The 24245-nt window shown below is 36.5% G+C and overlaps 1 protein-coding gene across 1 annotated transcript in view; it reads right to left on the bottom strand.

Annotated features, from left to right (window-relative positions):
• The window catches only part of LOC134749552 (receptor-type tyrosine-protein phosphatase kappa), a 212486-nt gene that overhangs the window by 110032 nt on the left and 78209 nt on the right, over nucleotides 1-24245 (bottom strand). The window contains exon 2 of the mRNA XM_063684538.1: nucleotides 18248-18638. Coding sequence (XP_063540608.1) covers nucleotides 18248-18437 — 190 coding nt within the window. The 5' untranslated portion in view covers nucleotides 18438-18638. The remainder of the gene's footprint in view (nucleotides 1-18247; nucleotides 18639-24245) is intronic.

Genomic DNA, 24245 nt, shown 5'->3' with positions numbered 1-24245 from the left:
ACAAACTAAGTACCTACATGAACATTTAGAGAATACCTACGCCTACGTAAACGCAAAATGATTTATCAGAACATTCAGAACGTTGATAAGTTCGTTTTCCGTTGAGGGAATGCTAATGAGAAATTAGCCGACAAAGTTTTCCTATCTGTGTTTAGGCAATCTTCCGTCCGTAATCAACTTTATTTACCGATTGTGGCACCTGAATGGGACGAGATTGTTATGGGATTTAGGAGAACTCGCGGGTGATTATTCAATTCATTGTTAAGTGTAGGTATGCCAATGGCCAGAATAAATTTTTTTTAACATGCAGATAAGTCTACGGCAGCGTAATTTTTTCAATTTTTTTGTTCTTTAATATTAAATTTGCCAAAATTTCAGTTCGGTTTTTAGCAGAATCACAAGATTCTATAGATATTCGCGGGATTTGTTTGAATGTATATTCTCTGATATTTTGAATAGATCTACACCGATTTTGACTTAAAGGGCACATTTGATATCATGTCGGAATTCATGGAGGAATCGACAAATTATACTCACATTTACAGTTGCATTTCTTTAAATACTCATTCAAACTCAGTAACAAGAGCATAAGAGGTTTCAGTTGAGTGAAACTAAAGGTAGAATATGTCGGAAGGGTCTATAATCGCCCACATCACGTCCCGCCCAGAGGTCATAATTAAGACATGAGATGGTAATGCGGCCCGAGCGTTGAGAGGTTCTAGGAACGTGATTACCTACGAGGGACAACACCATAATTAGGGGAAATGCCACTGAAACCCGATTTCTGGTTTAAGTGGAAGTAAATTGGACTAGACGCTGTAAAGCGTTCATGTGAGTGGAAAGTTTGGTAAGGTTATCTAATTATTTTAAAATGCCTTACTAAATATAGGTAGTAGTATAGTACTACCTATAATTAGTATATAGTATAGCTGTCAGCGCGCCAGTTCCGTGCATTCGGATATCGAGGAAGTGGGGGGGTGTGCGCCGCGCCCGTACGTACAACATGACACCAGTCACCATCACTCTGCCATGACGCCCAACATTCGTAACATTTCTCAGCCGTGCACGGAATTTGTATGCTCTATGTATATTGACATTATGGATTATATTTTTACACAATTTGGTGCATATTTATCATAAATATGCTCCTTCGTTTGATTTTTTTATCGATTTATTAATTATTATAAGAGTAAGGAGCTTTTAAAAATTGTATGGAGTTTGTTCATAACTTTTGTAATAATTATAAAATCTAAAACGTCATTAAAGGGTATAGCTATGGTTAAAATACGTCAAATTATGTAAAAATACTTGCCATAATGTCAATATCCAGGCCGGAAAATAGGGACTAAGTTTGTACGGAGAAGCTGTCTTCGCATTTCCTCTTAAGTATTTATAAATCTGAACATGCCTCAGGGTTATGCTGCCACCTTTAGTGTGCATATTAAAGCACCTCTTTACTTATATGTTAACAAACATTTATAATTTAAAACTGAAACTAGACTGACACTAACTGAAAACTGAAAATCATTGATAATTCGATGAAAAAAACATATATTGATAATTATTAGACTGATTAAGACTTATAGACCAAAAACCTAACCCACTTCTAGATGACCTAGAAACTTTGTTATTTGGCATGAAAGTAGACTATTAGGCGTATACAAAGGAAAAAAATTTGAACTGATTTTTTATAAAATTGACCGTTATTAGCGAGTCTCCTTTTCAGCTTGGGCAAAACTGCATTCATGATGAATGCTGTAGTATTTTCTGTACAAAAAGTAACGATATCCCAACAAAAACATAAATGTGAAATGAGAGAGAGAGTGAGAAAGAACATATTTATATTGAACTTGGCTCTCATTTTACATTAATGTTTTTGTTGGAATATTCTATTCGTAACTGGTGCGTTCGTGTCGAAAATGTGATTCCAAATCATTCGTGTCCTATATTTATTGTATATACAAAATTGTGAAAAATGGGTCACGTAGTATGGACACTGGACATGTTCCCTAAGTAGTGAGTAGTAATGAGAAGTCACAAGCAAGATTGAAAACTCCCTATATTTTATAGATTTTGTGAAACATATATATGTACCTACCTATTGATTTTTGAACATGTTCTACCTGCTCTGGGTCACCGAGGGTGGCACACCCTGTATTACTGGCAGGCACCTGCTGTATTTTGTAAAATAAAACCCAGGGGAAGGAATAATTGAGATAACATGTTAATTAAATTAATTAATACGTAATTACTACCCACAACAACTATACATTCAGTTAATTAATCGTAACCCAATAACGAGCATTGCCGTGTAAGTATTCTCATAGTTTGGCGCGCGAGCGGGAAGATTTCTTATACGGACCACTGTTAATTGGGACCTTGAGATTTTTAACGTTCCGAACAAAGTTTGATTCTGTCAGTTCAGCTCACGAGCTGCATGACATGGACATGACCATATCAAATGAGCATTATGAAAGGTACTGGTACTTATAAATCTCCCATTGCTGAACACAGGCTACAAGAGAGTGGGCTAAGATATTCCCTACACTGCCCGTCTGTGTTCTAACGCTAGCTTGACACTCTTTGGGAAATTCACGAATAATTTGTACTCGTACTTATTACGAGCCTCTGGATCTCAATACACTGGGGGCAAATTCATAAATCAAAAAATATTGTCAATTCATATCACTCATACCGAATTATATATTTATTAGTGCATGCAAGACGTGTTGCAGGTAATAACATGTCAATAAGTAACATACTTATTGTTACGGTTCTGGGTGCCGATTCTGTTTTAACAATTTGATATGGTTTTCATTGTATTTTGATACGCCCTTAATGCTTCCTCTACACTATCGGCGATGATCGTTAATAGTATTATCGTCTATCATCGGCAAGATCATCGTGCAAGCATCCACATGATCGCCTGTACAACGCAACCACCCGGCGATTCCCTTTGATGCGTGCCCAAAAAACCGACAACTCACGGGTCGCAGGCGAACATTCGCGATGATAGAACGATGACTGGCGGGGACTGTCGAGTATGCCCTCTACACTATCGTGCCCGCCAGTCATAGTCAATAGCAACAGCCATAACGGTGAGCAGCAATCAGCATTAGCAGCTCACGCTGTTTGGTTCTAATGATGCATTTCACTGGAGCTTGGTGCGCGTGAGATGCCTGATGCTCTAAAATGAAAACCATATCAATTATTTCGTTCATATTTCAACCGGCAACTCGATTGGCTGCAGCTCGCTTTACCTATGGGAATATAGGCCTATTAGACGCCTGTCCAGTAAACATGGAATTAAAGCGTAATGATCATTTAATGAACAATTTGCAAAAGTGAAAAGGGGCCCACTGATTATCAGTCCGCTGGATGATATCAGCCTGTCAGTTGTTCGGAACTGACAACTTTTTGTTCTAACTGACAGGCTGATATCGTCCGGCGAACTGGTAATGGGTGGGCCTCTTTAGCACGCGGGCTATACCTAATTAGTTTGAGAGCGCCAATATGTGGTGACCGCGCATTGTCTTACATAGTCGATCTAGCAGCGTGTTTGTATCTATTGTTTACCTACATGGTGCATGAGCCGATAATTGCCAATCCTGGCGTTGTGTTCACACTGGCACTTGGAATGAAACTGTTTGGTAACGGTAGAACCGAACCAAAAATTTGTGTCCGTCTAAGCTAACATTGCGCCAACTTGAACACAACAAAGTGTGGCTGTGTCATTATAAATTTGACTTTCATGATGATATTGCCTCAACTTCGTCATTGCAGAGGAAATGCTATGCAGAGTTGGCTTGACCACGCCACCTTTCACCACGCTGCGTTACAAATTTTGCGTACATGTCCGGTCGATAAGTAAGGTTCGTACACAGTGTCAATACAAATATTGTCGGTAGACCAGCAATATACGGCGAATTGGCACTGGCAGATGACAATTGTCGCAGTGGTGAAACAGGTGTCAGAGAGAGAGAGAGAGAGAGAAAGATATCAACAAAAGTCAATAATTCATATCATTAAGATGTCTTTCACTTTCATGATAACAAATCATGGTGCCGTTTCATAAAAAGTTGCTACTTATAACTATTTAGTTATAACCGGTTAGTACACTACCCTATTTCGCAATGTGTAAGTAACATGAAGTAGGTTTGTACTTGTAGCCGGCAAACAGCGCCGTTAATTGCCGCGCCGGCGCCGGATGCGCCGGAACCACCGCCGCCGTCCGGTTCGCTGCATACGTTCCGGACAGTATTCGGATTAACATACACATACGAAGTAATGTTACAATGCTGGTTGTATTGTATCACAGCAATAGGCCAGTAAGAGGAAATTAGAAAGTATATCAGAATATTGGTGCTTTTATTTAATATACTTTAAACAATGTTTTTCAACCTTTTTCATGTTTCCCTTAATACATAAATACGCAACCCCATATACCAAATCATATATTGTTTTTTTAACGGACTCAAAAACATAAAACCGCCCAAGTGCGAGTCGGACTCGCGCACGAAGGGTTCCGTACCAATACGCAAAAAACGGCAAAAAAATCACGTTTGTTGTATGGGAGCCCCACTTCAATATTTATTTTATTCCGTTTTTAGTATTTGTTGTTAATATAGCGGCAATAGAAATACATCATCTGTGAAAATTTCAACTGTCTAGCTAATCTAGCTATCACTGTTTATGAGATACAGCCTGGTGATAGACAGTGGAGTCTTAGTCATAGGGTCCCGTGTTTACCCGTTGGGCACGGAACCCTAAAAACAGATTTCTTATCGTGTCAGAAATAGATAAATTCAAAATCTTTATATTTAAATATTATTATATTTCCACTGCCCGTCACTCGAATAAACCCGATAACTCATGAAAAGAGATATTATCACGAAAATGTTTCAGGATCAATGAATAAATTGAGAAATCATCATTATGAAAGAAAATTGCGTTCAATATTGAACAAAAAAGTTTTTATTGCCGTAGGATTAATTATACCCGATTTGAGAGGCAAACTTATTTTTCTCGCAAATAATAAAAAAAGGCCGTGATTACATGCCTTTAATATTGTCTTTTTTAATTAAATTGCTTTGGCTCAAAATGTAATAATTATGATTAAATATCAACCTACAGGAAACCTTTATAGGTTCCCTGTAGGTTGGTATTTTATTTTATTATAACATTAATGTGGTATATATATGTCAGCGCTCGGATTAATTTGTAGTAGGAGGGCTGAGGTTCCTATGGCTGCTCAGATAATAATCGTCTCTTCAATGAGGTGCCCGTTATTAGATCATCACCCCTCCAAGCCTCACCGCTTTTACCTGCTTTCGTCAGGTGGGCTGACCGGTAGTGACGTCACAATTATTTATTTATTTTAACTAAAGTTGAATTGGTAAGTTCAATCACATTACTTTTTTTTATAAACGAACACAAGTAAATAAAATGCGATATTTTATTAGTCTTTTAATAAAAGCAGATACCTATATGCATCTGACGGAGATCTGTCACGACGCATAATATGTAGGTATGTCCCTCCCTACCTATTATTTTTATAACATATAAGAACCAACAATGACCCGGGTTTTAAATAAAGTAAGTGCAACCACAGAATAAGTAAGTATTATCCATAGATAAGTAAGTATTATCATACAGAACGGCCACGCACAGCCCCGCCTTGATTCGAATTACCTCGCCCCGCGACAGCAGATTGACGACCTTTTGCCGACCGCTCAGTACTGTTTTTAAGCAACTTAGCAACACAATGACGCATGCGGCGTGTACAGACGTGCCGTTCACACATAGAAACGCAAGTGATTTTTGATATAGCGTGTCCGCCCTGTCGTGCAACCATGTTGTTCCTAAAGTACGTAGATCACAAGCACGCGGCCGTATATTTTACGTTCGACGTTAACGCTCTTTATTCGCCGGTTACGGCACGATGTTCGGAGAATGACCAAGATAAAAGATTACACTGTAACTGCTTGTATGTGTGTGTATAACTGACAAAGTTTGAGTCAACTGTCAGTTCATCATATATACCGACTGGGGCCTGTACACTATACTTCTGCGATCTTTTGAACCATGTATTGTATAGCAATAAGAAAAGCGACGCCACATTATAAATATATTCATGGGTAAAATACTACTTGCTACTGGCATAATACTTGCCATACTTAAATGTCGAAACATATCGCTGGTTGATATTTAAATAATATTTTTCGCATAGTAAAACTTCAGGTTTTGAGCCGTATTATTTTATTTTTGGTAGTACATACCTATAGATCAATATAATCTAACTACGTTATAGTTACATTGAGAATAGGTTTGTATGAAAAACCCTTTTGGCATTACTTACACATATGGATCCCTAAAAAAGTAAAAAAGTTATGGTCGTATAACAAGTTTCAGTATCGTCAAAGCGATATGAGTCTTAAAGAACGATAAGTATCCAGAAGAAAGACAAAAGTTTGCTCACATCAAATCAACGTTTGTTATAAGGAAAAAGATATACAAACACTTCAGAGTTATGTAAGTAAGTAGGTATCTAATGATACCTACAGACCTACCACGTGTAGGCACGTGTTTTATAAGTTCACTGATTAAGAAGTTATCCTTAGTTGAGGATAATTAATATTGTTTTATTGTGAATTTATTCTACTAAAAAGTGCCCGGGCTTAGTTTTTAGCTAGACCCTTAATCTGTGTATGACCCACCTGTAAATATAGAGTTCCCTATTCTGTACAATATTAAAAATACAATATTAATTAAATAGGTGCATTTTCATCGTATGCCCAAAAAAATGGTCCAATAAGTTACGAAAAAGTACTTAAATGGTATTCTCGCAACTCAAACATTTTTTTCGGGGCAAGTAGTAATTTCATAATTATCCCTCCCAGAAGGAGCCAGGAGCTATTTTAAAGTATATTCTGTTTTTTTATTCCGTAGACTAAAATGACATTTCATGTGGTACTAAGAAATGTCATGTCTTACACATGACATGAAACGTCATTTTAGTCTACGGAATAAAAAAACATAGTTCATATTTTATCCAAATGTAACGCAAACAAAACGTCAACAAAATTAAAAGCGGCCCATTCATTTACGGATGATAATTATTCAAGTATTTAGGTACCTATTTACCTACATATATATCTTACGAGAACTTCCAACTAGGGAACAAATCAAATTATTTTATGAAATATTATTTGATTTGTTTTTCTTCACTTGGTCACTTTTTCTTAAGTGTATAATATCTATTTTAGTTCAGTTTCAATTAAGAATGGTGTCATGGCCGCCATGACTGTTTTTGCGAAGCGGAAGCGGAAATGACCGAAATCAGGGAGCCTGGAATAAAACATTCCGGGGCAGGCGAGCATGAGACCGGTCGGGAATGGGTTTGTAGAACGATAGAAAAGCTTATTTGAAGCAGATTGTTACCTAGTCCATAAGCTCTCGACTATGCCCCGAAATGAACTCTAGTACAGTACTTACTTGTGTCCCAACTTAAGTAACCATATCGATATCGATATACTGGCTGGCGGGTCATGTGAGAGAAACATAGTTTGTTGCTAGGGGCATATGTATTCTGGTTCCTAACGCCCTAAAAGTTATTTACGAAAAAAAATTGAAGTTCTAGACTTTGCCCGTGATATTGTCAGTGTTATTCAATCTACCGTACACCCTTTCCTCTAATATAGGTACTTGAACTTAGTCGAAACCTAACCTAAACAATAAACAAAAAACTATTTGTCTGCTAAATTTCATAGAAATCCGTTCACCCACTTTTATATCATGGAAAACCAAACCATCCAAATATCCAAACATGTATGATACAAACTTTCACATTTATAAAGTGTTATTTGTCTTGTGCTGCTGTGACAACGGCAATGTAGACCCGACTGTCACCGCGATCCATCATCAGCCAACCGTCGCGAATGTATTGACAGATTTGTCTGCTATCGGGCGATTGTTGTGTGTAAAGACAACGTTTCTTAGAAAGCCAGTATAGTATGGTCTATGTGTACGAATAGTTTTCACAACTCTTATACAGCTACCACCAGTTTGGCACTGACATAAACGCTTGCGTGAACTTAGCTTACTTTTTATGCAACTCGCTCGTACTGGCATGTGCGAGCGAGATGTATAGGAAGTTATTTACGTAGACGTTAGCATTATATGCCAGTGTTGACACTGTCAGTGACTCGTCGTACGGGTATATAAGTCACTTAATGACTATCTGGACTAAGGAACTAATCATCATTTACGTACCTAGTACCTACATGTTGTCCAATAATAATTCAAATCGAGTAATAAATTCTGAAGCTGCATTGATTGCATTACCCTCGAGAAGTAATCAACAGGGAATCAATATTGTTTGCTATTAAAGTAACAATGCAATATAACAAAGACTAACATCCGCCGATATTGCATCCATTATTAAAATCCAGCGCTTCATACGGTTCATACCCTATAAACGGGAATCTATGATGCAACATTTATGTTACTATCTCGAATAAATATCTTAGTTTAAAATCACCGATACCCTCAGAGCTCTCCGGCAGATAAAGCGGTCCAATGCATAAATGTCAACACCAAACACTTGAAGCGGACGCTTTAAGAACGGCATTCGGAGTTTTACAACCTTATCTTTTTGGGAGCAGGTTAGGTATGGATCCGTTTAAACTTTAAGGGCATATTCGGTATCGTGTTCTGATTAGGAAAAAATAGAAGATTTTTTTTGACGTGAAAACTTTTAAACGGATCCCAATTATTTTTGTTACACCTTGTATAGGATAAGGTGCCGTAGCGAATATCTTTTTTATCTTTGTACTTGCAGTAATATTTTATAATTTACGTCTTATACAACGATTCTCAAAAGAACATATATGAAACGCTTTTAAAGCTCATATATATATAAAGATACTTCTCCGCACTTCATTGTGTACCAGCGAATTTGGACGTAATAAAATAAGCGTATTTTAAAAGTTTGAATGCCGTTTCAGATATCGGCGTACGAAAACTGCGTTTGTTTATTTGGGCGCCTCTAGAGTTTCCGATAAGGGAAAATGTCAGAAGGTTTTTGTAGAGGGGCTTTAAGTTGCTCGTCGATTGTTTGTTCTTTGGATGTTTGCTGACATTTTGTCCATGTTTGAGTGAGTTGCCGGAAGCCATGGTGTTTTATAGATAGTTTCGTAAGTTATGTACAGTGAGCTGCGAAATTTCATGGAGAAATTATGAATGAATTCATTGATAAAGTCGCCATGCACTTTTACGGCTTATCCTATCCGTAGTAAGATTCAGAAGCATAAGTTGCTATGCGGGCGAGGTGTTTAAAATTAACTGAGAGGTCTTTATTGTTAAGTGACTAAGAATGTGTACATTTTTAACACCTCACCCTGCTTAACAACTTCTGTTGTTGAATGTACTGCCGTTAAGTACACCAAGAGAACTTCGAAACCGTCAGATATTTAGAAATTGAGATCGACTAATCAAAAATTCCACTGGAAACAATAGCATATCAGTTAGTAACAAATATCGACATCAACCTTGCAAAAAGTAATCGCAAAAAAGGTCTCATTTGTACCGAAACAATAGATCGAACTTAAACTTTGACCGGTAGTGTACTTAAAGTAAGGTCTAGAATAAGCATTCTAAAAAAGTACAGTTTTACGTTGTTGATATGGCAAGGTGTGTACAAGGTGGTACAGGGAACAACAAGCGTGACGTGTTTGTTGCATTATTCATTAATGAACGCAAACACGGGGTAATTAGGAAGCGTACGGGTTAGCGAACATGCGCAAACATCTGTGTTAGAACATAATACAGTAGTGTGCGTAATAGTAGTTTATTTATACTGGAGTAAATTGAGTTAATAATTTCAAAAAATCATTTCAAAAAATCAAGCAAAGCAAGCAAACCAAATTAGTCGGTCAGAAATCAAGTTCGAATGATGAACCACTGGTACACTCTGCGAAGAAGATCGTCTTATAGAAAACAAAAGTTTCTGGGTAATATGGTTGTAGATAAATTAAAAGAATTGCACACAGTTGTATATTTTTATAGGGTTTTCCAGTTTTATAAGAATTTCTGCTAGGAAGTAAATATAAGCAGCCGGTTTGCATGATTTTTACTTTCAATGTGATTAAAAAAACTTCGTCGATATTGAATTAAATAATGGTAAGTAACGCAGAAGAATAACAATAAAAGTTCAAATATGATTGATCTAAAGTTATGTAATTAGAGTGACAGAGAAAGATGCCCGCAAGTTGCGAACTTCGGTGTTCGCGGTAGGCCCTCAGGTCATACAATACGCCTCGAACTTATGTATAAACAATAGCATAGTCATTTATTCATAGAACAATATACAATTATTTGAACCGACCCAAATCAAGACTCATTCAAATATATCTGTGAAAATAATGGACCTCACGTGCCTGATTTTGTTTCTAGAACAAAAACTCCTTTTCAATTAGTCTCATTCCAGGAACTAGCCCCGTCTAGTACAATAAGACACGTTAGAAGACCTAGATAGATCGCCTTCGGCTAAGCCTAATAGTATAGGCGGGTAAATAGTGCCGCACGAAATGATTTATTTGCCTGACCCGACGGGATGTTTACCCACTGTTATTCTAAAGACTGATTATCAGTCCGACGGACGATATCAGCCTGTCAGTTAGAACAAAAATTTGACAGTTCCGAACAACTGACAGGCCGATATCTTCCGGCGGACTGGTAATCAGTGGGCCTCTTAAGAGCTTGTCAAACGCGGGCGAATTAATATCTAGGATGAACCAGTATACGTATGAACCTAACCCTGTTATCAATGTTGCAAATGTTGCAATTTATTGAAAATCAGTAGGCAAAAGTATCTAAGTACCGTAGGAAAACTCTAACTTCACGGTTAGTGCCCAACTTCGCCCAAGTAAAATATCATTATCATTATAATAACCAAGAAATAAGTTTCCATTTAATTCACAATGAAAAGAGCTACTGTAATAATAGTTCTTAAGTAAAAAAATAATCTTCCCACCCGACCCCAACTTCGCCTTATCATTTTTTTTAATGAAAATTATACTAAAACTTACTCCAAATCCTAAATGTGATTACGCCCATTAATCCCATGATACAATTTAAAGTATTTTTATTATTATTTAATGCAAGTTAAGGCGAAGTTATGTACCTTACTTACTTACTTACTTAATGGCGCAGGGACCCACAATGAGTCTTGGCCTCCGACACGATTAGGTAAGTACACGCCAGTTGCCTCGATCCTGTGCCATCTCCGACCAGTTATCGGCTTAGAGATCGCGCAAGTCAAACCATTTCATGTGTCATGGGCGATGTTGAAGCGTCAAGCTCATCGGCCTCATCGTCCTAGCGATACCTGAGACGTCCGATCGGCCTCCTCTCTACCCAGCGTCCCAGGTATGCCCTTTTAGCGCCCCAATCCTCCTCCAAACGTCGCCGAAAAAGAAAAGTTATGTACCTACTAAAGGCAAATTCAGGGTAAGTACGTATTTTTAAAAAACGTTCAATGGCACGATCACAATCAATGTGACACAGTTTGGTGACCGAGCATATTTCCTTAAGATAATTCGTAATAATGTCACTCTTGTGTACGAGTATGTATGCCAGCCTTCAGCCCTGACCCAATTTTTCAGGGAGCGGCCGGTATTATGGTGATAATTGGAGCTCGTTACAATGAGTACTTTCGATAAAGATGAGTAGGTATCTACATGTATGTATTTACCAAAAACTTAAATAAAAAAAAAACTGATAAAGAAACATACTTTAAAATAATTACGGTAAGTATTTAGAAAGTAAAAAGATAAAAGCTTTTTTTTTTAAGTCTTCGTGATGAGGCATTAAGCTCGGAGATCAGTAAACACTTAGCGACTCGACACTCAATCGAATGCTCAAAGACATACCTAGTTACACATTCATCACTCAACGTTTTCCTTCAAAGCATACACAGAATACAATCATTCGAATCAGACTACCAAAACGACGTATTTGCAACTCCGAAATTGGCATACAAACGTTCGTCTCTGATACGTAGCAAATTTTCTAGTTCAAGAATCACGCCTCGCTCAGCTACTTTGAGGCTGATTATGTTTTATATGGTTATGATATTATTTTGATACGGCCTTGACTGTGAGCGGCTCGCCATGATTGGTGCTGATACAATAAGGAAGCGCGTGAGATGTCTGTTGACACAACTCAAGGTTGTACTAAAATTAGACGAAAAATATCGAATTGTTAAAACAGGATCGGCTTGTTGGTTAAGGAATAAACAAATAAAGATAAAGAAAATAACAATGCCCTATGAACGTTTAGGAAGTTCTGTCGTTTCATGCGGTCGTTTATTGTGGGCTGTGGCAATAAATTTGTTTTGGAGCTGTTCTGCTCATCGCATAGGCGCGTGGCAGGTGAATTATAACAAAAGCCATTTTTTTTTACAAAATACATTGTATGGCCAAAGGAGTGGCTGCAAAATCCTGAACAGCCGTAATGTGACTGGCCGCGAACAATCTAAGAAAAAAAAAATCAGTTATCGTGGGAGCAAATTTGGTATCAATCTAATAATTGTGACTACTTTCAACCAAAATCATTACTTTTAATGTTTACCTTAAATTTCATATTTTGAAAAAACATTGTCTTTTTACTTCACACACCTCAGTATTGACATATGTGTGGGTTTAGATGTCAAGAATTATTAGCGAATGAACCACATGCATTAGACGGTAAAAGCGCATTGGAGGTTAACAGCCATTTTATTTGATTTGTAGCATGAGAGTGAATTTGAGAGACATTTGGTGACGGGTTATAAGCCGAAAAATATCGGTGGCTTCTCACAAATTAGTGCCACAAAATGAAGAGTAGGTACCTACTACAGTCAGCTTCAAAAACGCGGTTCAGATTACGCGTCAAAATTATCTAGGTACCATTCTCTTAAGTTAACAAAAAGTTCAAGTAACGCGAGAGCCTAACTCTCCCGAAAAACTGAAAAATCTACTCTCCTCTGTGCATCTGAGCATAGTCGGCTGAATATAGGTGAAGCCTACTTCCACGGTTGTATGCATTTGCATTAGTACCGTAAAATGGGGTGAGTACCCCTCGATAACATTTTACTTTTACATATGCAAACTTAATTGTGTATAATAATAAGTGTTCCGGACGTTTGTATTTTAGTTTTTATTTTATTTTGGGTAGTTCCATTTCATAACTTTGACGATAAATAGGAAAAACCACCTCACCCCGTAGTCCCTCGTAATTGGGGTGAGATGGGTTTTCATACAAAGGTGATTTTGGAAGATTGTTGGATCGTTTTTTTTTTGTTATGAGTATTACTATAGTTCCATTTTAAATTGGAATACATTATTTTTGTAGCAGTAGCCCTAAAAACCCATCTCACCCCCCTTTCAAACCTTCTTTCCCCATTCATAACCCAACTCTTCCCGCGAACCCTACTCACCCCATTTTACGGTATGTGCAAATACATAGAATTTGATCGATGGAAAATCTAATCGAAAATTTGACACATCGGTTTCGGCTCGCCTCACCTTAATCTAAAAACAACCAAGATTGAAGACTCAATGTTTGGCGTGAGCTTCGCGTGATTGATTACGCACTACCAAAGAGGATATATAGGATAGAGGAGTACTGTCATAGTAAATTTTGTAGCCACAGTAAATTCACTGTCATCTATCGACACACGATTAAAATTATAAATGAAGATGGTTAAAACTACCATAATAAAATGTATTTATATATGGATAAATGATTGCATTTATTATTTCATCTGATTTTGACACACTATGTTCTTTCACTGATATGCGTTAAAATTGTTAAATAACAAACAAAAGCGTCAACGCCATCTAGTCGAGAATAGGCCAAAGATGGTAAAACGTGGTGGCGCTATCTGTTCGAGAATCAAATTTTCTTGATCTCCGAGGCACGTTTTTTCCTTAGACTGTATCCATCTTATACGGCACTTCTTTGGCACTACGTAGCCAATAACTTCTTTAGATCTCTTCCAAAAATCACAAAGAACGGTTCAATGATTTATTATGTTTTTTACGTCGTAAATCATAAAATTGACACTTTAAATGTAATAAACGAACAGAAGGATTATTTTTATTTTAAAAAAAACGATCGAGTGTAATATTTTTCTGGCATACGAATTAAAAGTTCAATACCGGAAGATTTACAGTTCGAAAGTCTCACACTAACAATAAATTTATAAACTAAAATAGACGCACCAGGACGTTAGTTGGGTAAGCTGAAGAAACGTGTTCGATTCCCGCCCCGGCGACCTGTGGACTTGGTCACTTTTTCATTTGTGTATGATATCTATTTCAGTTTACAATTTATATATAGTAGTGTGACTACTTAAAAAAACAAATCTAAATATTTCATGAAAATAATTTGATTTGTTCCCTACTTGGGACTAACAATAAACCTGAAGACACAATGTTAAATTGAAATATATAATAAATATTTGTACTGCTAAAAATTTTCTTAATTTAAAATATTCATCCAGTCGCAAAATTGCATTACCACTTTTAAATTATAATGTTAAATTTTGCAGTTTTCTGTACTTTATATTCAGATTGTACAACTGTAACCAAGGGCCTGACACTCTTTGATAGAGAAAGATAGTCTTATTGCGATTCCTATAAGAGGAAAGAGAAAATAGTGCCATGCTTTGTCCTTATCACCGACCGGGTGGCATCATAGGTAGGAGGCGATGGCGAAATACCGAAATTTATAAGTGAAAGAGAAAAAATCCTATGCTGCCTAAATTTTATATGAATATTCTTTCTCTTACCCCCGGTCGCTCGGTGCCGCGTCTATAACTACTTGTATATACTATGTCTATGACTGTAACAGTGTCATTACCAGCGTGAAACAAAAAATAAACAGAACCGCTAGTGGGCATTTCATTCGATAGCGTGACGGACGTACGCGTTTGCGTTAAGTCTCATTTTGTATGGGATTTTGAACAGCGCACCAAGCGGGACGTTTTGGAAACTCAAAATCCCATACAAAATGAGAACGCACACGCGTATGTCACGTCACGCTATCGATTACACTAGGACTACAGAGGGCCGATGACGGGTAAACATATGAGTGGCGCCTGACGTAGCACTCGTAATGCCCGCACGTTCGCGGGTAGTACAATCGGGGACATTGCCGGTGACCCAATTCAGAATTTTTGTACCTCGATCCTTACGAGCGAGCTAAACTCCGCCTCCCATAGAGATAACCAATTACGATGCATTTAGGATTAATAATCTTAATGATGAAAAGGGTAAAAACAGGTAATGAGACAAATAATAGGTAGTAAGGACAGTTTTTAGTTGTTGTTGTTTAGGCTAAGCTTCGCCTCCCCATAAAGATAACCAATAAGGATGCATTTTGGATACTGGCACTTCCTTATCTTAGTTTGCAAATGCCGGCTGCCACAAAGACAATGCACCGCAATAAACTTTACCTGAGCTAACCTTTCTTTTCAACATCGACATTTTTTAGTGCCATGGTATGGTCATCACTTTTATGTTATCGCCTGAACGTCTGCAAGACGTTTAAACGATTTTTGCCCTTAAGGCCTTAAGGCGGTTCACCGGGAATGTCCGCGACTGTACGTCGGGGAGGACGTGGCCGAATTTCAATGAGCTACTGATTTGACATAGTGGAAGTTTTCACATCGTTTCTCTAGAGTAGTACCGATGTTTGATAACTTCAATATTGACAGACGAGCGCGAATAAGGTAAGTTTGGAGATGAATTGTAAATTTAAGTATAGGTAACAAATATATTTATTTCTAACTAGCTTCTACCCGCGACTACGTCTGCGTGGAATGATGATGATGATTGATTAAAACTATGCTAGATTTTTCCTCAAACTATCTCCGTATAAAATTACACCTAAATAGGTTCAGCGGTTTAAGCGCGAAGAGGTAACAGACAGGCAGTTTATATCACTACATAGTATAAAACAAAGTCGCTTTCCGCTGTCTGTCTATATGTATGCTTAGATCTATAAAACTACCCAACGGGTTTTGATGCGGTTTTCACTTATCAATAGAGTAATTCTTGAGGAAGGTATTAGTGTGTAATTTGTAGAGGTTTGTGTAATCCGTGCGAAGCCGGGGCGGGTCGCTAGTTGTTTATAAGCGAAAATAACTACCTTCACATTTTTTTGGTTTTTATCGAAAAAATTAAACTTTATTAACCAAAAATAAAGCATACCATCATATTCACAGCGCAGGCTATCACATTACAGAAAGCTCATCCACCTTTGGTTTCGTCACCTTCACATTTATAATAGGGATTAAGTGTCCCAGCGGTAAGGCGTGCGATTTGAAACAGGAGGTTGTACCAAAGAGTTTCTTGAAACTCCTACTTCTACCTACCTACATATATGCATAATAATATAATTATTTGATAGTTAATAGTTTTTAAAGTTCGGTGAAGGAAATCATTGTAAAAAAACAGACTAATACAAGGCCTAGTTTCCCCCTGGGGTTGAAAGGTCAGATGTCAGTTCGCTGTCGTTAAAATCAGTGTTTGAGAAGAATAGATTCTTACGATAAATTTGCCAAAAGCGATTGGCTACTTTAGTTCACTATCAATTGTCAGGGAAGTAAATTTTATACAAGACTCAAGAGATTATCGGATGATTTACAGGATTTACCGAACGTTTATAATGCACCTCCGCATTCTCTGCTTATTTATTGGACAAAGTTATCCAAAGTAACGCTTCGTAACAAACATAATTTGTGGGAAACAGGAAATTTTAAATTGTTTCTTAATTTACAAGTACTTGGTTACAATGTTCGTACATTAATCTTAAACTTGCCAGAGATGTGCTCAGCTGAGGAAGTTAAATTAGTTAAATAAATGAAGCTAATATTTTACATAATAGCTGGATATTTACATTCAACCAGTATCAAAACAATTAGTAAGTTAAAGTAGCTTAAAATGAAGTTTTTTTTGCTGAAAAATATCTACGAGTATATACCCACTTATATAATCACAATTTCTTTCTTTATTTTTATTTGCATTCAACATACTATACATTATATACCTACAGTACATGAAACCCCTTGGGGTAAGGCAAAAGATAAAATTAAATTAAATTAATAAATAAATAATCCACCCGTGAGATTAGCGCTTCATGCCCACTATTTAGCAATTCAAAGCCAAAAACGCTTCCAACGCCTCAAACTTGCGGAGAAGAACTTGCGAAGAATATTTTTTTATCGCTTAAATATGGACATGGACACGACTCAGAAAGCTAACAACACCTTTCATTTTTTACGGGTGTTTAAAAACAAAATGAGTTGGTTTATAAAGCCGGGAACTTTCACGAATTTCATGTGACAACTTCTCCGCTCTGTCGCTGTTACAACTTTTTTAATTAGGTGAATAAAAGTAATTGTGGGTAGCGTTCAGTTCAGACTGGATTACTCGCTCGTCAGTGGTGATGGCGTGACGAGACCCGGACAGATTTTGGACGGTTCCGCGAAATTGTTGATTTATTGGAGTTTGTGGAAATTCAGGTTGTATTCACAAAGCGGGGTATATTTTTAATTAAGTAGTCGGTGAATTGCTTCTTTATCCATGTCCGGTTTCAATCTATTTCATATTCCCATAAAAGCTTCGGTGCTTAAATAGCCTTGTTTGTAAAGGGGGGATCAATTTCCGGTAAATAGCTACTTTATGTTTTCGTTCAACTTACAATACATACATACATGCACAGCGGTGGAAAGCTGATAAGTTATTATTATGATTGACTATGTTGTGGTCGAGGGTTTGGCTGCAGTGTGCGACTAATTTATTGTGTTTTTTTTTTAGTAAGAAGGTACAACGAATCAGAATACAATCAGAGGCATGGACATAGTGGAATATTCCATTACGCTATTGCAACTGAGTATGAACTAATAGACGAAAGACTGTTGAGGACTATTTCAATGAAACCTCACAAACAATAACACTTTCGCTTACGTAATCAAGAACTAACAGACGGTTTCTACAGATATGCGATTTACTAAAAAAAAACAAAACGGAAAAGTTCTCGGAAATTTCCACAGAAAACAAAGGAAACTTTCATTTTGGAAATGGAAAATTTTGATTTTCATACAAAAATATGGAAATTTAGCCAAGTGGAAATTTCACATTTTTTAAAACTTTCCAACTGCACATCAGAAGGTGTAACCAGCCCTAAGTTTAAAACTTACCAAATGAAATGAGCCCGCTGTTCAGCATGCTCAGCTTGATGGTGTTAGGGATGGAGACCAGACTGGTCGCCCCGGTCCTCTCGCCTCCCTTCGACTTCTTCTCGCCAGCCCGCGTCGAGGACCTGGAGCGAGGCTGCCGGCGCTGGCTGTTGGCCACCGACGTGCCTCGCTGTCCCGTCCGAGACGACATGATGCTTTTTAAACTTAAGTTCACTAGACAGTGGCACTTTACACTATAAACTTTTCACTGTTAACACTAGATTTTAGCTTAATATTCATATCAAAACATTTACGTTATACACACATTTACGTAGCTTTAATGTTAATAGGAAGTGGGAAGGTTGGATGCTAGTGAGGCCGCTACGCGCCGAAGCATAGTTTTGGTCACCGCCTGAAACAATAAGAAAAATAATTTAATATAATAAAGTATACTTTCTAAATTATATATTCTTTAAATGTATAGAAATATATCAGAAAGTAAATAATAAAACAGTCCATTTTTTTCTCAATATTATAACAAACATTTGTAAAAAGATTACAGTCTAACCTTAACGGTACATGTACCGAACTCGATACCTAAAATGTTTTTTAAAAATCCTAATTGTATAATGACCATTTGACACATCCAATGGCGAACGGCGACTGAGCAAGTGAAAGAACACTGCGCGTGCGCCTACGCAGCCTCTACGTCAGCGCAAGTTTCAGGAGCATTTATCTTGATCACTCGAATAAGAGAGCTCTCCGATTGCGCGTCAGTTTTTATCGATCTCGAGGCCGCAATAACGCAGGTTTGGCCAAGAATTCAACCGGAATGGCATTCAGAAATTAAATATATAGTCTTGATTTGACTTTGCCCGGAGAGCTTTATCTCAAACTACTGGGTCTAAAATTTAAAAAAAAATACACAAAATTGTTCTTTACCTTGACAGGAAAACCTATTAGAAATGTGCAGTCAAGCGTGATTCAGACTTAATTACTTAATTTTTTTATCCGTCCCCTACGGGTTTTGTTAAGACATTGTGAACACGACTTTATTGTCTAAGGTGTAAAAGCGTACACATATTTTTAAAATTTTGGGAATGTATTTATGCCCTTGACTGTACACGGCCACTACGACCGGAAAATCTTTGACACGATTATGAATGAAACTAAAATAACCCTGAGTAAAAGAATGAATTGTTTACGCCAAGTGTGACGATCGACATTTTATTTTTCGTTAAGCGTGAAATTGTGTCATTGCATGATTAAAATAGTGTTGTTTTCTATTGAGCCAACCAATAGTCGTTAGCATATTTTTATATTTATTCTGTGTGGCACTAAAGAAATCTGAATAAGTAGTACTTATTTAATGGCCTAATTACCTACGTATGTTAAAAATAAAGCTATTTTATGCTTACCAAGTAAATGTACTTAATTTTTATATTTAAGCATGTTTTATCATGTGTAATAACTAGAGATGTCCCGAATAGTGATTTTGGCCGAATACCGAATCCCGAATATTCGGCCCCTCTCGGCCGAAGCGCCGAATATTCGGCATGACATGCGAACATTTTGAGTCACAATTATTATGAAAACTGTTCGCCAACAAAGCACAGCGTTTGCTAAGATATATTTTTTGTAGAACCGAATTAATGAATGTATTAAGAGTCAATCAAATCAGATCCAAGATAATAAATAAAATATTTTGTAATCTACTAATGCTCAAAAAAGGGGCTTTTTAAATATTAAATATACCAAATTTTGGGTTATTTTTACTGTGTAATTTTTCTTCTTAGGTAGGTGCAACAGATATTCGGTATTCTGCCGAATAGTAGGCAACATTCGGCCGAATAGGCCGAATACCGAATAGTCGCCGAATATTCGTGGCACGTCTAGTAATAAGACTGATAGGATTACCTAAGGACTCTCACACCTTACATTTATGTAAATAAAAAATAAATAATTTTAGGTACGTAAGTATTAAGTACTCTTTCAGGCTAAAACATAAAGGCAAGTCAACAACATACATACATAGGTACCGACAGTTAAAGTAGTGAGTGAATGCATTTTCATGTTAATAATGAATGATACCAATGATCAAAAAGAATGAACGACATACATATATGAAGTCATACCGTTTCACAACTTCGTATAATTTTATGAAATCGAAACACAATTTGTAGTTATATCACAAAACAGGCCGATATTTTGGACTATTCCAAACGACTACGCCCAGACGATTCTAAGAAAACTATGATAACGGGTAAAAATTAGGAACCGGAGTTCACGTTACACTGGTGCCTCCCGAAAACTCGCCTCGCCCAAACTCGCGAAACGATTTTTCGCCTTCTGGCTCAGGGAACCGCCTTAATTGAAAATACAATTTCGACTCGCTGCAGTAAATACCCATACCCCACGTTTGTATGCGAAAACAGTTGATTTCAATTATGAAAATGTCATTATACGTTGCGCTGTAATGGAAGAAGTTTGATGCACTGTAGTAAAATACTTAAACAGCGTGCTCTACACCAAATGGCAGTTTTTTTAATGCACAGCTTTAACTTCAACTCCAACATTTATTCAGCAAATAGGCCACAAGGGCACTTTTAGACGTCAACATTGAATTTACATACAAGCAAAACAAAATACATCAACAATTACAAGTAACTGACTGCAACTATACTAATTCAAACTAACGTATTACAATTACTTAGATGTGTATAAGGTCTCTTAATGTTAAATTACATAAAAAAAACTATAAAAACTGTCAAATGTTTTTAGCTCACTTTATTGTTTTAATAGAAAATAAATGTTTATAATAAATTCATCCCAAATTTCAAAATAGAAAAAATCGTACTGTCAAATTGATATCCTCCTCCTATTTTGAAGTCAGTTAAAAACTTTCTTCAAAAAGTGACTTATCAACGTTGCTAATTATCATAATTCATGGAAAAAACTTTTAGTACTAGGTATCTTGAAAAACTATACACGCAATGTAACTTTCCTGTTGTTGAAACTGCCAACTCCAAGATGCCGATTCTAATTTAACAAATTGTTATGGTTTTGAACTGGTTTTGAAACGACATGTATATTGGTGATAGGCGTATATTTGTGTAGGTATTTTTTATTTGGGTAGGTACATTGTGAAAAATGTTGTTAATGCCCCAATAAAAAAAGGCCGCTTAATTTTATGACAATAAATTATTTTTAAATTTTCTTCACAGACCCGGGTCAATTTTGACATCTGATAACATAAAAACTAGAATGTTTTGGTAAGCCGGAGTTCTTTTGAGCTACTTAATTAGAACTATGCATTTTTCAAATAAAAACTGAATTAGACAAAATTAGTGTTTTTAACACACTGTGCAAGCGTGAGCGAACTTTAGTCGTGTCAAAATAAGATTAAAATCATAACAAATTGTTAAATTAGAATGGGTATCTTAGTTTGCTGATGACGTTTAGTAGGTATTTAGAGACTTTGTTGTGTATCTGCGGTGTAAAGATGCTCACATGTTTATGAGCGCATTTTTATCATCCGTTATTACCCGTGTTCGCGGTTCATCAAAGCTAAATTCGCCTTAATAGCTGTCGTAAAATATAGTTAATTTTAACAAATTTCCAACGTAATGTGTTAATTGCATCTTGGGGACATTCTGTTAAATAACTTCGAATCGGAAGTAGGGGCGGACTGTGAATTAAACATTTAATGAGAGAGATTAAAATAAGATAACGCCCTCTAATGTTATTTATTAGATACACTAATATCACATAAATAAAAATTCTATGTCTGATATGGAGTAGGCACATTAGTTAGGTACTAGGTACCAGTATTAATAACAATATTTGTATTAACTTAAGTTTTCTTTCTGTTTTTGTTAACCTACAACTTGTTGCTACAGAGGAGTGGGGCTTCCGGATACAGGTATAATATACTTAATAGGAAGTCCCAAACTGCTAACTTGTAATGTAACATTTTATTAATGTAATAAAATATTTTCATTTTTATTTTTATGTAATAACATTTCTACTCGTATTAAATTTTAATAATTATTCAAATTTCTTTGGGAAAATTCGTACCAGTATTAGGACCGTGGGACGTTATCGGAAATCTGCGTACATATTTTAAATTACATTTTTAAACAAATTTATATCCTTAGTACGAAATCGGAAGTATATAATGCAGATATCACATCCATGTGTATTTGTGTATGAAATGGCACAGAAATAAACAGTGAGTCAAGGAATGCCTCCACTGAGTCAAGGGCGAACTGTATTTGTTGTATGTAATATTGCTCGCGTGCTGGAATTTTCCGCGGCTACAGTTTAAACCGAGGTTTAGACTAGCAAGAACTTGCATGCAATTTTCATTACATTGCGGTATCTGATAAACATTTTTAATGCAGTTTACCTTAGTAGTCAGCAATGTATCGTAAATTGCATGCATGTTCTTGCTAGTCTAAACCTCGCTTTACATACATGATATTAAAGTAGGTTATTAAAGTACAGTGCAATCTAATCATGACTTTGAGAGTTCAAGACAAGTAAATAAATATATTATGTACATGCCGAAAATCCTCTGATGCAGAAAGCTGAAATGCAAATATATAATAGCGTTATCTACACTAGCTAATGGCGACTAGCATTCTAAAGCCTATCTCCAGTGTACAAATATTTTACAGGAAGCAGCAACTAAATCGGCCAATCCTTTATGAAGATAACTGGAATCATTTTTTCATATGAACACACAAAGGTACCTAATAGCATATGTACCTTGTACTGTTGCGGATAAGTTAGTAATGTAATATAATGTACATGTTACTTCTTCTTCTTTTTTTATTTCGACGTCTCATTATTAATTTCACGCACTCCGAGATTGTTAACGTTGTTAATCCAACAAAATGTATCTCGACCACTATCAAATATTCACTATACGCAACCTACCTCGGCGCAGTGCCTACATTTTCATTCATAACACTGTCCAATATAAAGAGACCTGCACTCTGGCTACATTTACTAAGTTCCTTGTACATTTTCTGTGATTTAACGGATCAACGTAAGCTGGGGACTGGCGCGTTGAAAGCTTTCCAAGGCAAAGAACAAGGGTCGTAACCGGCGTTTTTATGATAAATCTCTAATTCTCTGTTATTCTTGTAAAGGACTTAGTATAAACAAAATGTAAGTAGTTTACGGCGGAGTTGCGTTGATGCCTTTCATGCTTTTGACTTGTTTCATTTATCTGGGGAAAAAAGAAAAATTCTATATTTTCTAACCAATTTTAGGGTAGAGAGCTGTAGCAGACTTCCAATTAAATATTAAAATGATCATCACGTGCCTCAGCTATTCAAAAAAATTCGTGCGACTTTATAGTATGAGCAAAGATATATGTAACTCCGTATAAGATAAGTAGTCTAAGGAAAAAACGTGCCTCGTAAAATCAAGAAAAAATTATGCGCGAATAGATGGCGCCACACCTTTGGCCTTCACTCGGGAGATGGCGTCCGCGTTTGATATTTAACAATTTTAACACATATCAGTGAAAGAACATGGGTCAAAGTTGTAAGGCGCTCTATAATAAATAAATAAAAAACATTTACACAAAATTAAGTGTTCTAAAAGTTGAATGTTTTGAGTTGTGTTTTATTTTAATATAAATTATTTACATTTAGATTTATGGTTCTTCTGATTCTTGACTGAAAATTTTAGTCTCTCTGGCAACGTTAATTTAACCGCGAATCGTGTTCTGAATTACAATACGTTTGCTTTAGGTAACGGTAATTTTGAGAATAATTCTTGTGAATTTGATTAATTTAAAACGCCGGCTCACGTATTACTTCAAAGAATTTGTCATGGTTTCGGGCATTATACAGTAACATCACGCATTACTTTATTGTAAATTGTAAACGATGGCCACGTAAAGCGCTTCACACACCGTACTTCGGTAACTGCGTGACGACAGGGACGCAGCAATACGTATTAATATGTAAGATGCAGATATCTCTGCCGTGTCTAACATTATAGC

This window comes from Cydia strobilella, chromosome 18 (assembly GCF_947568885.1).
Source record: "Cydia strobilella chromosome 18, ilCydStro3.1, whole genome shotgun sequence".
Taxonomy (NCBI): domain Eukaryota; kingdom Metazoa; phylum Arthropoda; class Insecta; order Lepidoptera; family Tortricidae; genus Cydia; species Cydia strobilella.
The sequence above is the reverse complement of the archived record's forward strand: the minus strand, read 5'-3'. Positions and strand labels throughout refer to the sequence as shown.